This window comes from Thunnus thynnus, chromosome 8 (genome assembly GCF_963924715.1).
Source record: "Thunnus thynnus chromosome 8, fThuThy2.1, whole genome shotgun sequence".
Lineage (NCBI taxonomy): Eukaryota > Metazoa > Chordata > Actinopteri > Scombriformes > Scombridae > Thunnus > Thunnus thynnus.
The window spans coordinates 5,126,225-5,144,520 of NC_089524.1; the positions used below are offsets into that span (position 1 = coordinate 5,126,225).

The following is an 18,296-nucleotide window of genomic DNA, read 5'->3' on the forward strand; positions in this document are numbered from 1 at the left end:
CAAAGACATCAAATGACTCTAAAGACCACCACCAAAAGGTGCGTCTCAGTTCTCTTATTTGATTGTTTGATCGAAGCGCTTTCTGCTCCAAGAAGCAAGGATTGAGGAGGGATCTCTGAGGAGCCATGAGTGAGGATACTCGAGAGCAGCCTTCACGGAAGGCTTTTACGGGCTGACATGCTCCCTTATTGGATATCAGTTATCGATTGGACGCTACAGCTGATCGGACTGATCTGATACATCACATCATAACTGAGTGGAGACAGATTGCAGATTAAAGTCAAGTGTGTCACTCCCAAGTTTTATATTTTATTTGTCTGTTAATTGTAGGTCTGATCAACAAAGGAACCATAAACAACTTTCTTCATTTATTAGAAAGTGTTTTCATTGGAGGAAAGGACATGAGTGAGTTAAGTGAGGAGACAATTAGACAAATGAGAAGCATCCACAGTTTCATCTGGTCTTCTGAGAGCACTACGCAAAACAAAAAAAGCAGTTCTATGATGTCAGGCAGAGGGAAGACGGGACGTTTTCCTCAAATGTTTGAGATAATAATAGATTGAAAATCACAAAATGAAATTGGAAATGAAACAAAATGCACCTGTGCATTAGATTTTGTGTAAAAACAACAATTTTCACAGCTGGACCATCCAACATGGGGAGAAACGCATGATACAATGAACCAAGCTGCACAACAGCAGAAGACTGGTGCTGAGGAAATCATCAGATCTCCACCTCCTAAAAAATACAACAGCTGGATCTCCACAGGGTAGCAATCTGGTCATCCAAGGGTGTGCATCTCTCTGCACTCTTTACACCTTCACTTAATGAACTCTCAGGCTTATCGCCTGCATTTTTCTGCAAGTAGCAGCCTGGACAGACTGGTGAACACAGTGGAGGAGTAGTCCACTCCAGCACTGAGGACGACATGGTCTCTGCACCTGAGTCTGCATCCACAGGTCCTCCCACCAGTCTCTGTGTGCCAATTTGTGTGCTAAGGAGGAGTAAGTGACAAAAACAGATTTTCGCAAGACTATTTATTTGTTAAAAATGTCCTGTTCAATACATCGCAAGTTTGAAAGGCCAGGTTTTGGGTCACATTATATTGTATCACAAATGATGCAACAGAATTGATCATCTTTCTAACCTGGAAAGGAAGGTGATGCAATCCCAAACACTGTGTGATGACCAGCTCATAAACCATGGCAAATAATGGGAGAGACACAAGGGAATATTATTCAATTAACCATTTTAGACAGATAATCACTGACATCCTTACCGTTTCCAATTGACCTAAATTGTCTGTGTGGAGGGTTCACCATATTAATACATACCAGATGGCGGAAAGTAGAATTGAACTCAAAACCCTTCCGACAATGAGCCAGCACTGTGTTGACCGACATATGATGTTCTGCTACCACAAAACACAAGCTTGTTCTGGAGAATGAGGGCGATATGATGAAAATTCAATTTCAATTTATGTATTTTTTGTTTTTATTTGTTTTGTTTTGGGCCGGACAGTAGTATCCATGGTGACAGTTCCTGTTTATGATGGAGAGTGCATCCCACAGTGTGCCTGTTTATTCCTACCCGACACTTTAAAACGGAGTGCACTCTACAGCTGTTAATCTGACCAAATGTACTGCTGAGTGATACTCTGGTGAACTGCCCACCAGCCACACTCTGTTTGTCTGGCTGCCCTTCACACATGCTCCTTATCTGCTAATTATCTCCTAACCTGCCGCCTGCCTGCCTAACCAGCTGCACCTTGTTGTATAATCAGGCTTCCTGTGTGTTTAACATTCACTCAACACGCTGTCAGATCCTCTAAAGTGCTTTAATTTTGGAGCGGTCTTTAGTTAGGTTTCCATACAAATGTAGCACAAAGTTTAAACACATTTCTGGAAAAATCTGCAAAAGAAAACACATTTATGTGTCATTAAATAAAACAAAACAGCATCAGTTAAACCTCAAGTGATGGAAAGTGAAGTGGACATATCATGCTTTGTTATTTTCGGTCGTGTACATGCTAGGTTGTGTCACAGATTGTTTCTACAGTAGCCCAGAACAGACAAACCAAACTCTGGGCCTTTTGTGTTTAGAAGAGGAGGGGGTGGGGGTATTCAGTTTGTTTCAATATGTAACCTCACCACTAGATGCAACTAAATCCTACAAACTACACCTTTAAAGAGGCAGGAGCTAAAACGGCCTGTTTCAGACAGAGGCTGAACTGAGGGGCTGCATAAAGAGCAAGTATTAGATAAATAAGGAGTTTTTTTGAACTGCAAATCATGCAAAGATATATAAGAAGTTTCCAGTTTGCAATGCAGTTGGTATTGATACACCAACTTCTTTGCGTTATTTCTACTTTTATCATATTTTTGGTTTTTGCCACTCAAATTGAAAATACACATCAAAACACGAGGATGCAAATGAACTTTTGAGTGTCAAACACTCCTTTGAAAATAGCCTGTAAAATGTTTCATAGTTTTTTCTTAATGGAGAAAATGCTGGTCATTGTCCACTAAATTGAACAGCCCATTATTATTTGAGCAAATTATATTTACACTGATAGCACAGGTTATGTAATCTGAGCGTTATCGATAGCCTTAGCCCTTTGCTCTTTAACACAATTGCAAAGTCAAAATATGACTAACTCAGCAAATAATTAAGGACAGAGGAAGAGCAAAGCATATGACATAATAAGGTTACCTAACAAATGAGTTGAAGCCTGAGGCTTTAGGTTATTTAAGGAACAGCAGCACAATTTTTCATTAGTCAGAACGAGGATTTTTATCTCTTGGCATATATTTCTGTTTCACCTCAATAATGCAGGTTAAATGAGATGGGAGGTCCTCTCTTTATTTCAAATAGGGAAAGAAAACTGTAAAAATGAGTATTCACTGCCAAGATTGCAGTTAATATTCCCCAAAGTCTCATATTCATGTGGTTGGATAATATGATTGAACTGATATGGCGGAGTTCATAAAAAGGCAGGCTCATAGGCCAAAGTCAAGCCATGACTGTGCAATAAAATGTTGTACGTTTTTTTATATTTCTCATAAAAAAAGATGTCCGTAGCTACATTCTGCACACATATATCTCTATGTTTATGACAACGTACACACCCTGATGATGCAGGAATCCTAAATGCCACACTACAAGTTTCCTTCCTCAGTCTGTTACTTGTAAATATGACTGAAGAGGCTCAAATAAAGTAGCCATGTATAATGATGCCTCTGTTGTACAAACATTACACAGATTAAGAAACTTTATAAAAGAAGTATCATCGTTCATATAAATCCATGAAGTTGTTGACCAGCTACTTTACAGTATATCGACGGCCGAAGAGCAAAACCTCTTATCTGAAAAATGCACTTTTTTGAGAAAACTAAAAAAAACTTGTTTTCTTGCAGAATGCTATTTGTTAAGGATACCCAACACATAATACACTGTTTTTGGATTATATTATTATATTACGTTTTAACAATACCGATTAGATATTAACGCCTCGCAAAGTGCAGATAGGAGCTTTTGCACTTGGTGCAAGTTGGAAGAGGTTCTACAAAACGATGCTCTAAATTGTCTAAGTTGTGTGACTTTTCTGTCACAACGAAGGGCGGGATTATCTTGCAGACAGACTGAATATGAGCAGCCTTCCTTGTTCTCATCATCCAAAGTGAAATCCGCCAATCAGAAAATTCAGATGCAGATAGGAGGTTTTGTGCTTTGGCCATCGATATCTAACTATGACTAATGGAAAATGCACAAATTCCCAAGAACAGGCCTGGGTATAAATGTATTTCTTGGTACATACAATTAAAAACCATGTCTTTTCACCATAGACCAATGACTTCAGTGTCACATCCATGCACAAAACAATCAATAGAAACTGCTTTATTGTATAATTCAAAATGTAGTTTTTCTCTGTGTGTGTTACCCTGATGTGTGGATTTCTTCCAGCTATTTTTTTCTGATTCTTTTGGTTTAATATCATAAAATCATTATGCATATGCAAAGTAGAATGTTTATCTTACCAGGAAAACTAAAAATATCACCATCAGGCAAGCTTCTAGCAGTTGCATGTAAGACTAACAAATAAAACCCATTAAACAAAGTCAGAGTGGAACATGTTTATAGGAACTTAGAAGCAACATAGCGAGGTCAACAAAATAGATTTTACACACAGATATGGACTCTTACTTGGAAAACTGATATAAATATCCCCTTTATATAAATGCCCCATAAATGCTTAATGAAGTTATTATCACTGCTCACTCACAAGTGTCAAAACACGTCTCGAGGCTGTCACAAACCTTGCACAGATGTTAGCATCAGCACGAACATAAATACAGCACAGCAACAACAAAAAGACTGACACCACAGTGAGATGAATCACTTTGACCCTGTAGTGTTTATTATCTAAACTTCTCTAGACAATAAACCAGAGATCCAGACATGCAGCCCCAGGGATGTATGGACTGTATGTAGTGTGTGTGTGCACGCGCGTGTGTGTTAGTGCTCTACAGATAAGTGGTTTTGCATGCGTCTGCGTGTACGTGCTTCCTTGCACGCATGATCACATTAGAGCACCAGATCCTTCTGTCAGGTTTTAATTAGCAGGCCTCACAGCTGCTTGGCGTTTGGAAGGCAGGAGAGAACATCCAGCGATAAGCAGGTTAGCTGCTGAATGAAGCAGCGCTCAGGCCTGAGAGTCGGAGCCTGGACGGACGCTGGTTAGTATAACAGCTGCAGGCGAAAAACAGCACACGCACACACACACATATATATATATATATAGGCCTATAACATAACCCTGAAATGAGATTCTGTGTTTCTCTTCTCTAAAATGAAAATGCAATGTGTCCTGTAGTGTTCTGTGTGATCAATAGTGGGAAATCCCTCTGCACACACATGGGCTGTGGAATCAAAACTTCAATGGTCATTACTTCCTCGCTGTGATGGATTTCCTGTTGGAAGAGGATGTTAGGGTGTGTCATGACAGTAATGAAACGATTTAAAGTAAACCAATGGGATATCAGCTTTTAAGATTGAGGCGTTTCGGTTTGATAGGACAGGCAGAAGGGTGGGGTTGAAGGAAATCTGTGATGGCTTTATTGTTTGGACTTCTTAGTTATACGACTACTTGGACACCATGAGGTCATGTTTTCTAAGAAAGCGCCAGTCCTGGAGCTAATGATCTACTTTTCTTTTTCTGAGTCACACAGATTGTGACATATCTCACCTCCTGATCAATTTAGTTACTACACAGCATCATTTAAGTCCCCCTCTACTCAACAGTGTGTTTGCTTGTTGTTATGTCACTGTGATGTTTAAGCTTCACTGTGCACCTGTGGATTATTTGTGACATCAGTTTGGAGCCAATCATGCTCCAGTATGCAACTTTACACAAGTGTGATGTGGAAACTTGAAAATTCATGCACCGAGAATGGACTTTTCAGTGAAAGAGGAGACATCTTGAGTCCAGCAGTCAACTTTTGGAATGTAAAAAATATTTGCATATTTATAGATTCTTCACATTTTTCAATGAGGTAGAAGAGATGGATGTCATTTTAAGATTTTCTAACTGGTTAACTGAACTTTTTTATGTTAAAATTATACCAGACACACATTATTTTTGCAAGCAGAGTATTTTTATTTGTCTGAAAACATGTCTGGATGTGATCTTTAACAATTACTTTATGAAACATATGACCTTTGATGTGTGATACACCTTTGCTCCGTGAAGCTTAATGTTTAATATAGATGTCATAACTTCTTGTGATGTTTGCAAGGTGTTGCTCTTTATTCAAGCAAAGTGTCCACTATAATACTCTGCAGGAAGCCCAAACAGTAGAATTGTTTAATTCTTTGTAGATGTGAAATAATTGTACAACGAAATTTAAATGCCAGCATTGAGGAAATCATTTGTTGCTCTCCCATTTTTGCCTAAAATTTTTACATAGTTTACATAGTTTTACAAGTTTCAGCTTTGTATCAATTTGAGATATTGCAAATTCATTCAACACAGGAGTTCACAAGGGGAGAAACACTGCAATATTCCAAGATGGTTACCCCTATGCTATTTATCACCATAAATAGAAATTATGCCCACATTTGCATTTTTTGTATATAATGTTATACATTTGTAGTGACAAATATAACCATATAAAGTGTTTTCTTCATCAACAAACACACATGCACGCACACACACACACACACACACACACACACACACAATGCACAATGCATCAATGCATAACTACGCATCCCAGCACATCTCCATGCATGATAATGGCCTAACAAGACTGGTCTAACTGCATAATGTTGCCCTGAGGCAACAAATGAAAAAATATTTACTATTACTATTTACATATTCATGCACATGCATATATTTTTATATAAAGTTATTTGAATTTAAACATGTTAATTTTTTTTACCAGTTGCTGCACCACGTCACATTGCTTCCTGCTCCACCTCCAGACAAAAGGTCAAACCCACTTCAACCCCTCATTTAATTGGATACAGAGGTGTCTTGTGATTTTTATGTATAGGGGCAGCGTGAGGTCAAAAAGGTGCTTTGTTGCCTGAGGGAAACACCGTGCCATAGAGGGTATGGATTACATAATATGTTATGTATGATAATATTGTAAGATTTATTGGCGTATTTGCCCTTGTGTTGTTTTCTGTTTTTCTAGTCTTTGCTTTGCTTTTGTCACTGACTAACCTGGAGGGTGATGTTTTGAGTTAGTTCAAAGTGCTCATATGGAAATGTTCTGATACTGCCCATATGTACCCGATAAAGGTCAGTCCAGCTGTAAGTCAGACAGTGTGCAGGAGTTTTTCTCATTGTTTTCAAATCCGACATTCACACAGATAAAAAAAGCACATGTGGTCTTCTTACTTTTTGTGTTTAGTGCAACCATCTAGAGATTATTGCATCTCTCTATGACATTTATTTGCACCCAGCCTTAGATATAATACTACATTTTTCTCACCTTTAGAATGTTTTTAATCCTGTTCAAATTTGAATTTTGAATATCACCACAGAAATATCAGCCATTTGTAGCTCCAGTCCAAAATTTCATGGTTGTGGTCCAAATCCTAGCAGCCGACTCCCTAAGAGAGTCCTCTTAACTACTCCTACACGCTCATTCATTTTAGATTACAGATAAGGATTCACACAAGCACGCCAGCTCTAATGGATTTATCACTTTCTTTAATACTCCTGTGGTTTAGCTGCAAACATTCAAGCACACTAAGGCTGTCGAGCTGTACTATATCAGACAGAAGTGAGCCTGTATGTATTCATTCCTTCCATCTATGCATGACTCTTCCTGAAGGAGTCATTTGGTTTGAAAATGCCAAAATATTTGCCTCAGTGATAAAGCTATCCTCCTCTCAAAAAGAATACATTAATCAGCAGTGCAGCATCAGCTCAGCATGCTCAGGATGTTTTCAAAGACTAGCCTATTTTAGGCCTGCATGGAAAAACTCCTGAAGTACTAATCTGTGTTGAAGGTGGATTATTAACTAAGACTCAAGGTGTTTTTCTTTTCTTTTTTTTTTTATAAATTCTGCCTCTAAAAACTATCTAGGTAGCCTTGAATCTATTTCTGTGCCTTTACTCAGAAGAGAAGCAGGCAGAAGGAATTAAATGTACAGTAAATATTTAAGCATTTCTGTCCTCTCTTTGGCAGTTAGAGTTAGATGTGCGGAAGATTAGATTTAAGAAAGATTATTTACCGTATAGTTCATCATGCTCCCAAATGTGTTGCCCTTAAATAGGCATGGTGTCAGGCTGTGGCTGTACAGCTGCAGTAAACAGCCTTCATGGAGGTAAATCCAAATAAATAAGTCTAAGGGGTAAATCAGTCTTCAACATAGCCAAGACCTAAAATATGAGGACAGATTCCAACCATATTTGATGGAATTGAAAATTGAAAGGCCAAGCTTAAGCTGTGAGAACTGAGCTGTGGCTTTAAAATGTGGAAAATGTTGGGTTAGTGTAAAGTATAAGACAAAGTCTTACATGTCTGTAATAACATAGTGTTGTAAGAAAAAGGTGCTCAAGACATTGCAAACCAGTCTGGTTGGTAATCAACAGCCTGGTCTCACCAAATGGTGTATGGATAACACGCATTTCTTAAGTAATTTTGCGTGTAATCACTACGTAATTTTTTGCTTTTCAAATGTCATTTCACATTTAGTTCATAAATTCAGTTGCCAAAAGCGAACTATAGTTACATTTGAAGTGACATATTTCAGATGAAGTCAATATAGTGTGATGTTATTTTCTTTTATCAGGTGATTTTGGTTTATTGGGAGGAGGTAGGTTGGGTGGATGGCTAGATAGCAGCAGAACTACTGCTTGAGACTAAACTGATATATTTACCATCACATTTTTACTGATCATTATAACCCAAACCATGATCTTTCCCTAGCTCTAACCAAGTGGTTTTTGTGCCTAAACTTAACCAACAACGTTAAACACACATGAAACAACATATAACATACAAAAAGTTTAAAATGCGTAGACATGGCACGCAAAATGTCCTTAAATTGAAATTGGTGTGCTATTTATATGCCATCCCATGAGATCACACTGGAACTAACTAACCTGTGTAGTTGTTTTTTGTTCATGTCTTGAACATAAAATGTCTGGATATAAAAAGCTTCCTTTTTGTGTGTCTTGTGATTATTAGATAATAGATTCTGATGAGATAATCATCTCTAATCTATAGATGTTACGCAATCGCTGCTGGAGATTGCAGAGAACGTTTTATGTCTGCTGATTATAGATGATTACCATGTGATTACAAGAGGACAGTCTGAATTATGTCAGGAACAGAAGAGAAGTTTGTTCTTTTTTAAAATCACACAATAATTGTCTTTGAATCTTGACATAACAAGCTTTATTGTGAGGTAATTCTTGTAATTATGAGAAGTGAAGCTTGAAGTCGAGATCATAAAAAAAGTTAAAATAATGACATTCATGACCTGCTAGAAAGTGAAGAAGGAGGAGAATGAAAAATGTTGTATGGATTTGTATTGAAAACTAGCTTAAGTAATGTTAGTTGGTCCTCCACTTTGGTCCAGACTTATATATCTCAACAGCTATCGGGCAATACATCAAATGGTAAGATTTATGTTTAATATTGTACATTGTCCCTCACAAACAAAATAAAATAAATAAACATTACTAATAAACATGCAAACAGATCTGCGTTCCTGCACACGGAGACTGAAGATGTGATCACTGTTAGTCTTTGGAGCCGTTTCTAAACAAACTAACATGCCCAAAACTCTCTTTGGTGAAGGAAGGTGTCACCCGGTTTAACAGTGTGGTTCACTGACGTGTTTTTAATAGTTTTTTGACAACAACAGAGGTCTTCGGCACAGAGGAATAAGATATATCAGACTGCGGATACACACTTGTAAGTAAGTCAGTTCATTGTTGTGTGGTGAGATTTGTTGATATTAAGAAAAATATAGAGAATCGCCGGCCAAACCCTTTGACTTTGTCATGAGCATGCTGCATGCTGAGTTCAGCATTTATCACAAAGCACCACTGTGCCCACGTTGCAAAGCATTTGCACCCCACAATCTGCCCCGTTTTAAGGTCCTATTCACAAAAGATTTCGATGATATGCTGGCGCAAACACCCTCGTAAAATTTTGCAACTGGGAGCAATTTACCCTTGTTTTGCATCTGTTTGAGTGAGCAAAGCAATTTCCAGTGTTTCAGGCTTTTGTCCACATTTCAGCACACAGATTAGTCTATAATGAAGACTGCAGAGAACACAAAAGCCTCAAATTGCACATCTTTAATTAGCAGAGGTGCACACACACAGAGCTCTCCAATATAACAAAACAATTTTCACATATTTTGCTTCTTTTACTTCTCTAGTATTTCACATCTATAACATACACATCTACTGAAATGTCCATCAAAATAGGCTATTACAGCTATTAATGTGACTCAGGCAGGTCTGAAATGTGTTACAACAATGTTCAGGTGAATGTAACCTGATGTTCTGTCTGCAGCATCACACAGCAGCTGAACTGATAAGTGCGTCTCCAAACTGAGAAAGAGGCTGTGTGCATTTACGCATGCAGGTAACTTCATTAACATCAGATGGGTCAGGATCTGATGGTTATTAATATTCTGTGTTCTGCCACACATCAGGTCAGCTGTTACACACAGATTCCAGGTTTATACGGTGGAATTGTTTGTAATAAAGCAGCCCCTTACAGTATGGATGAGCTCCATCAGAGCTGTCAGGACATTACTATTTCTAAGAAGCTGAAAGTCACGCAGTTAAAACTATCTGAAGACGCTAATATCTGCATCCTAAATGTGTGTGGCATTAGTGCTGCTGTTTGTGAATTAGACTGTTCATGCAATAAGGCTTAGTTACATAGAAATTTACATCCATGCAAATGGCACAGAGGCACCATGACGCTATTTGCTTAGCAGCACAGTTTGCGGTGCATTTCACCCTTTGAGGGTGCTTTGTGAATTACATGCTGTCTTTTTGGCTCATTTGCACAGGTTTAGCAGCCACAAAAGCCATGCAATCCTTTTGTGGATTTGGCTCTTAGTCTAGTTTCAGATGTGCACACTTTCTCAGAGTTCGATGAACCACACGCAGAGTTCTCATTATCCAACATATATCATTTATTCGTGAATAGTCACAGATAGGATATAAATAGAACAGGGACATAATTTAATTCATTTCTACATACAGTATCTAGCCTGCAATCAATCACATTATACATTTTAATAAAACATTTTAGTATGCAAGGCCACCAAAAGATATTAAAGTGAACACACTATTGTGTACCCTGCAGAAACAAACAGTAATAAACATCTGAACGAGACAGTTTAGACTTAGAGGGGATCAATCAAAAGAATCACCATGAGTCGCAATTTCACTATTTCTCCTTATGTTTGGTAACACTGTGGCATGCAATAGGAAATCAATACTGCACTAAAATATAAAGCATGCTTCAAATTCCCACTAGAAATGCACAGAGGCTACATTTGCACAGTGTAGAGATCGTGTCAGTATGTCTGTAGAGTTTTGAGATGCTGTGCAAACATGTATCAAGTACTCAGTAGAAAGTTAAAATTTTAGCGAATGTAAAGCCTTTAACTGTCTGAGTCAATATGATGGCACTGTTTAAAAGTAGGAGTATACTAGATTGCTTATGGCCATAACTAACTGTCTAATCTTAAAAATAACTTGATAAACTACTTAAAAGATATACAGACAGTCTACATTGTCATTACTCAGATAAAACAAACTGTCAACACTGTTCCCTTGACCAAATGCAAAATGTTGTTTAAAGGTGTGTCTTTTGGGCAGAGGTAGTTCTGGATTGTTTTCTGTTATGACTATCAATATAACCTGGCCGTGAGCAGGTTATGTTTTGCAGTGAAAACAGAAGCAAAAGCTAAGCATTCACAATGCAAACATTTACATGTCCTGTGTATTTATATCGTACATTAAACTATCAAATGTTTAATCAGTCACTATTAACCATCGAGACACTGAAACATTTAACTTTTTCTAAATGTAATACAGAAAAGAAAAAAAAAACCCTGCCTTGTATAGTTTGCGAGTCCTTTGGAAGCAGGAGTCAAATTATCGAAAAAGAACAACATTTCACATTAACCTTTAAGTCACCTTTAAGTTACCTTGTAAGACACCGAATTTCCCTAAACTCTAAACACTCTCCACAAAACAAACCGATCTTTACCAGTGTCTGTCTGTCATATACGTTTTCAGTCTTTGGCACTTCCTTCTAGCCTTCCCTTCTTTCTTCCTGTTTAGGCGCCACCTGCTAACGCCTGCCTGTTCTCGGTACAGTCACAGTTATTCTTCTTCTTCTTCATCTGAGCGGTGTCGGAGTGTGTCTGAGACAGGTCCTGGATCAGTTTGGAGTTGAGGAAACGCCTGTAGGAGTCTTTCTCCATCAAAATGTAGATCATCTTCTGAGCCTCGTTGAAACAAGACGGGCAGGCGTTCTCCACGTTCTGTCTCGTTTCTTCTCTGGTGGCTGCGTCTAGGTTCACCTTAACGTGACACAGGAGGAGAAGAAATGATGGGTTAAGATAGTGAAGACAAAATCTATTGGCATCTCAAGAGCATGACCACTGGGAGAGCAGGGAATTATAGTGCAGATAAACACAGATAAACCTTTAAGACACCACTGAAAATGCCACAGTTGAAAGAAAAAGTGATATAGTTTTTATATAAAAGGGGAAAAAACACATTTTTGTCTTTTTTATCCCATAGACTGTAAAGATGGACAACACGACAGCACTTTTTGCTGCTATACAAAAGTAATAAAAAATATCTAATTTCCAGGAGCTGCTATCTTGCCTGTGTGACATCATTTGCAACCAGAGTCTACGCAATAGAGTCAGGGGAGCAGGATGACTGTCCCGCGCCCGCGATGGAGCGGTAAACCAGCCAAAACCAGTCTGTAACTAGCAGCTACAGCTGGTTGTGAATGACAAATGAAAACTTATATTAGCGTCTTCCTCCGGGGACTGCTGAGGCCTTTTGGCTCATCTTCAGCATCTGATGGAGGTTTGAGAGCGGCTGTCAATCATGACATCACACCCCCCTTTTTATATCATCAAATTTAAAAACAAACTTATCAGAAAAATGAGCACTTAAACAAACATCAGTGTAATAAGACCTGCCTAAACTGATAGAAACCATCTTCAGGAAAAATGTATTTGAAGTGCACTTTGATTTTTAAGTTTGGCCGATGAACCATCTGCTAACATGGAGAGGGCGGGATTTACGACCTATACTACAACCAGCCACCAGGGGGCAATCAAAACATTTTGGCTTCACTTCTGGGGAGCTGTCATGTCGTCCATCTTTATATTCTTTACATTACAATCTTTAAATCCAAAGACATAAACTGAGTTGGGATCCAAATTTCTTTCATCTATGATGCACATCCAACTTAGAGTTAGAGTTTTAGTCTTTAATCAGGCAGCTAACCGAATTGTCATCAGTATAGCAGTGTTATTCATGCGTGTATTCACAGCTTTGTGAAGTATTTAATTAAGTATTCACTGCACTGAAGGAGAATATGCACTTGCATTAATAAGATTTACAGCAATGCCTTTGAAGTGTGTTTCAAAGGCATTCTTTTCACCTCTATCACCTTTGCTATCCAATCCTCTTTATCTCCCTTATTACAGATCCATCCTTAATATCGTTACATTTTCACATACTTTACAAGCTCGCTGACAGTTCGGTACAGACAAGACTCATTACCTCATTAGGAGAATCAGCCTCAACGTATTGCTGGTAGATCTGCTTGGCTCTGGTCGTCAACTTTGAAGTCGTGCTCTTCTTGTAGTCCTCGCAGGCGAGCCAGAAGTCAATGTTCTCCTCGCTGAACTCTGACTTCAGGAAGCTGGTGAAGACCGTACGACCCGCTGAAACAAAGAGAGAACAGAGAGACATTAATATCCTGTGCACCTTATAGACCTTTGAGTAATTACAGTTAAGAATCATAACATAACCAGAAAGCTCAGACTCAACAATGCCTTTTTATGCTTTGTGTCTTTAGATTTGACAGGACTTTGGCCGGATTTTCTGGCTATAGAAATTTGTTAGAATATTGAGCAATCGATGCAAAGAGTACTTCCAATTTATTTATCCTCCTACAAGAGAAAATAAACACAGCATGGAGAGAATCCGGGAAGCATGAAAGCACTGTAATTATTCTGAACCATTATATTCATCAAAAAGATAATAATACTGTCAAACCTAGCAGCAATAATTGCATCCTGATGATTTTAGATACACAAGACAAATTAGTGTTTTTCTATTAAGCAATACAGCTATCCGAAATCCTACATGACTAACAGAACAGAACGACATACGGGGGAGACAACTGAAGCCAAGATGAGATAAAAAAAAAAAAAAGAAAGGAAAAAACGATTGGAGAAATAAAAAAAGCTGACAGATGAAGTCAGAAAGGCAGAAGGAAGACATGATGATGATGTTGGAGTTCAGTGGATAGGGTCATGGAACGTAGCAGGTCAGAACTCAGCTGGTTCCCGCAAGGCCATTGCTCCCCTTTTGTGTCCACTCACTCACACACACACACACACACACAAGCACACACTGCAATTCAATTCTCAGGGGGCTTATACACACACATACAGAGACATACACACTCGGCACTGGTCAGCATGCCCTGAGGGGCTGTTCGGTAGTGCCTCGAGACACGTAGCAGAGGACCAGAGCATGAGAAAGTGTTGTATGTGTGTGTGCTTAATGTGTAGGTTTGTGTGTGTGTGTTCCAGCCTCTTAACTTTTCCATATACATCATGATCACAGCGTATCGGAACAGGATGATGCTTCTTAATTAGCACCAGTATAAAACCAACACTGTCATTAGGTCATGAATTGACTGTATTTTACGTAATTTGTCTTAAATTGTTGCAATTAAATACGTTGTCAATTTTACAAAAGAATTAATAACATTAACCAGCTTTTTAAGATTATATTTCATATTTATATTAAATAATTTACTTAATGTTTTCATCTTGTGTCTTTCAATGAATGGAAAAGATTGAGCACTCATTATTGAGATCACCAAAACCTTTCCGGCGACCAATAGCAAAGAATGTGAAGGTCAGAGCCTTGTCTGATAATATTCCCATGATTACAGCCCCATCATATCACATGAGAACATTCATATTTAGTTTTTTTTTTTATATAAACCCCCCGAGAGAGATTCCGCTGGAGATCTAATGAGTCAAGCATCCGCCTGACAGTTAGGATCAGTATTATTAGTATCAAACAAGGTCCGTTGGGTTTGCTTTGAATTTGAACGTTAGCTTTGTTCCTGTTACATGTTTCAGGTGTGAATCTTTAATGTGACACTCACTCTCGCTGTTCATCACGTGGCTGAAAGACTCCTTCCATTTCTCTACCTCAGCTGCAGTAGGCACCCTGAAACACAGACAAAAAAAAAACGTTTTTCTTAATGAGGTTGTACAGACTTCGCATTGAGAATTATACAGAAAAGCTACAATAAGGGAAAGAATTTTGATGCATGAAACTATTTTCATGTAACCAATGAATAACACTGCACAGGGATGCGCAAATGTTTTTATTTTTAATCACCAGAAGCATGTATTTCCATACATCATTTTGCATAAAACTGTTTATGTGGTTGTATAATAGTAATAATAATAACTTTTGTAGCTTTACTTCCTCCACCTAATAGGCACACATACCAAGCTGCTGTCTTGCTGCCATCCCACCCAAATTAAAAAATCTGTATTTAAAATATTGTTTTCTGATTTCCATCATAATAAGACAGCTTTGTAGGGAGGTTTTTTCCTTTTGTTCTAAGATGAGCATCCAGATGCTTGCTGCAGTGACCAATAATGGCAGTAAATCTAATCATACCAGCCTGCGTCATGTGACATTAACACAGCAGTAATATCAATAAATGCAATAATCCTTCCTTAAAGATTGCACCATCACCGTGCAAACATCTGAAATAATGACAATAATCAATACTTGTTATCCCAATGAGAGAGGAGCGATGTACCGTATATTCATAGCACTACAATAAAGCACGTCACGTATGTTTTACAGCATGTCTGTGTTGTGAATGGAATGAGTGATATTGCTGCTGAATGATTATTGCAGGAGAACTGAATATTGATTATCTATAAGTGTGTCTGAATGAGTTATATGTTGCTGAAAGGGAAAGGTCAGGGTAAGTGTTGTTGATGTTGACCTGCTCATAAAGACCAATCAGAGGCATCCTGAGGAAACACAGCCTGAGGACGGGTCATTGAGTCCCAAATAAGATATAATGTGTTCTTCAGCAAATGTAATTATATCTCTAAATTTAAAGGGAAACTTTGGTATTTCTCAACCTGAACCCTATTTTCCCATCTTTTTGTGTCTAAGTGACTAATAGAGTCAATAACTTGTGAAATTGATCCGGTATTGAGCGAGAGCGCTGCAGCCGACAGCTACAAAACAGGCTGTGATGTAATCCAACGGGGGAAAAAGCACACCGTCGATCTACGTCCATTAAAAGTGCTTGTTTTTGTCACTGAAAGTCTCAGATTGTTATTATAAGTGTCTGATAACATTGTGGAAGGGACCATACAAAGAAATAAAACTTTTTTCTTTACCTTTTGCTTGATCCGGTCTGTTTGTTATTGTGTCTAACCGAGTCTCGCTCAGGGAGAAGTCTTGTTCTGAAATGAGATGGGAAAATAAGGTCCAGGTTGAAAAAGTTTCCCTTTAACCATCCACAGTAATAATAATTAAAGTAACATCAATTAAGGCGTCATAAATCTTCTCTATGGTGACACAAACCAACAACTGCAGTGCAATCACACGCCTGAAATGAGATACAGGCTGTTCTCAAAACAAAACAAAGCACCACTGAACCAAAAAAATTCAAAAACTCAAGCAGGAAATGATCTATTTCCCAAAAAAGTGCTTCAATTCAAGCGCTCTCTCTCTCCACAGTAGCCCATTCATCTCTTTTGTCATCACCCTTTCAAATAATTCATGTAGAAACGTCAAAATTTTAGTTCAGGGCCAAACAATGTGACTTGTGTCCAAAACTGAGCAAGAATGAAAGTAATGGGTTTGGATGCATAATCAGGGTGAATAAAAGGCATTTAGATTGATGAAAATTGGCTTCATACACTCATATTAAAGTTCCCTCCTATGATGATTAATGAATAATTTGAACATGTTTATCATAAAGCAGTACTTATTTTATTACAAAGAAAATCTTTTTATCCTCTTAGTGGTTGCTTATACATTCACCTCCATCATATTTCCCTTTAGACATCCAGCTGGAAATACAATACACAAATTCCTTTTAATGAAACAAAAACTTAATTCAAAGCTTGAATGAAGCTTTGTAGCTTTAATCATAATCTTTGTGAATGTGCCTTAATTGGTTTTTTTTTTTGAACTCTTGGATGAGCAACTCAAAGTCAGATCTATAGAATAAACACAAACCGGAACAAATATTTCATCCGCATGAACTAACAGATAAGTTCTTCTGACCTCTTTGCGGCGGCAGCAGCGGCAGCAGCAGTCTTCTCTTTCATCTGCTTCTGATCCGCTGCTTGGGGTTCAGGCTTTTGAAGTAAGAAACTTATTTTGTGCTTGATGTCTTTGGCACTGTGGAGAAGGCAGATGAGAGGACAGTGAGTGAAAAGCAGTCAGAGGATTTCAGTTTGTTTGCATTAATAATATTTGTGCAAAGACTTGTATGAAGATCTACTTTATGTGAACAGCTGCCAACTGGTTCCTCTTTTTCTTTATTTTAACTGCTGATTCCAGTTAACTGTCCGCTTTGAAACATCAAGTATCAATAAAAAGATGAAGCGGATAGAATCAGCGTGTAGCACGGATAGTTTCAGATATCAAAAACTACATTTTGTTACGGTTACGTTTGCATGAATATAATAAAAGCTTGATCCACCTGTTGTTCAAAGTATTTCAGTCTTACCTTTTCAAGCATGTTGCCGGTAGTGTTGCAAGTCCTTTACACATGGTGGAATGTCAAAAGATCCAAAGTCAGTGTTGTTGTTATAAATGTGTGGCAACAAGCAGCAGCAGTGTCTTTATAATGTAGCAGTGGTCTTCAGTATTAGACAGCAAGCTGCTGATGTCTCCACCCCCAGCAGTGGTTTTATACCTCCACAGTGCACACAGAGGGAAAACTGACCAATCACACCAGACAGGGAGAGAGAGAGAGAGAGAGAGAGAGAGAGAGAGGGTGAGGAAACGGGGGGAAATGTACAGCAGATGGGATTGTGTTTAACCCAAACAAAAGGTGTTTTCCACTTAGGGAGGCGCGTCAAGCATTTGAGGAATTACTGAAGTCATCCCTCTCTGGGAAAAAAACAGAGAGCTGTGTCAAACTGAGCGTAGATAAAACCCACACTTAGATACTGTTACTAGTCTGTGTTTTCAGTGAATTTAATGAGTTGTAATTTGTCCTTACTGGTGGATAATGACATACAGCAGTTGACACTTTAAGGTCAAGCAAGCGATAAAACCTAACGATGCTCGGTCACCACTCTATTCCATACTAACTGTATACAGCATAATCTATACTAACTCTCATAGTGCACTAATTGATGTACCTTTCTGCTTTGTACTGACAGGAAATCACGCCATATGTGTGCAGACAGACATCAATCAAACTGCGATTTCATTATGCTAACCGACAGTTAAACTTCAGAAAGAATCAAAA

The 18,296-nt window shown here is 38.3% G+C and overlaps 1 protein-coding gene and 1 long non-coding RNA gene across 3 annotated transcripts; both read right to left on the reverse strand.

The window, feature by feature from the left end:
• Nucleotides 1–355: 355 nt before the first annotated feature.
• Nucleotides 356–1,807, reverse strand: LOC137188415 (uncharacterized). Its single transcript, XR_010929396.1, has 2 exons — nt 602–1,807; nt 356–474 (listed from the first exon to the last, which is right to left on the reverse strand). It is a non-coding gene; the product is annotated as an uncharacterized lncRNA (long non-coding RNA).
• Nucleotides 1,808–10,662: 8,855 nt separating this feature from the next.
• On the reverse strand, nt 10,663–17,708 carry LOC137187355 (regulator of G-protein signaling 4-like). Of its 2 annotated transcripts, XM_067596190.1 has the most exons (6): nt 17,547–17,708; nt 17,099–17,215; nt 16,204–16,269; nt 14,934–14,998; nt 13,307–13,470; nt 10,663–12,081 (listed from the first exon to the last, which is right to left on the reverse strand). In XM_067596190.1, the coding sequence occupies exons 1-6, from the start codon at nt 17,588–17,590 to the stop codon at nt 11,836–11,838; spliced, it is 702 nt and encodes a 233-aa protein (XP_067452291.1). In that variant the 5' UTR covers nt 17,591–17,708; the 3' UTR covers nt 10,663–11,835. The 2 variants fall into 2 exon arrangements, with proteins under 2 accessions (XP_067452291.1, XP_067452292.1); XM_067596191.1 differs by lacking the exon at nt 16,204–16,269.
• Between the last annotated feature and the right edge of the window lie 588 nt (nt 17,709–18,296).

Bases quoted from the DNA above. Each gene is read 5' to 3' on its own strand.
- LOC137187355 (XM_067596190.1), bottom strand. From the start codon at position 17,590: ATGTGTAAAGGACTTGCAACACTACCGGCAACATGCTTGAAAAG. The intron at 17,216-17,546 runs GTAAGACTGAAA...CCTTCTCCACAG, and splicing joins CCGGCAACATGCTTGAAAAG to TGCCAAAGACATCAAGCACA. The intron at 16,270-17,098 runs GTCAGAAGAACT...ATCTCATTTCAG, and splicing joins GCTGCTGCCGCCGCAAAGAG to AACAAGACTTCTCCCTGAGC.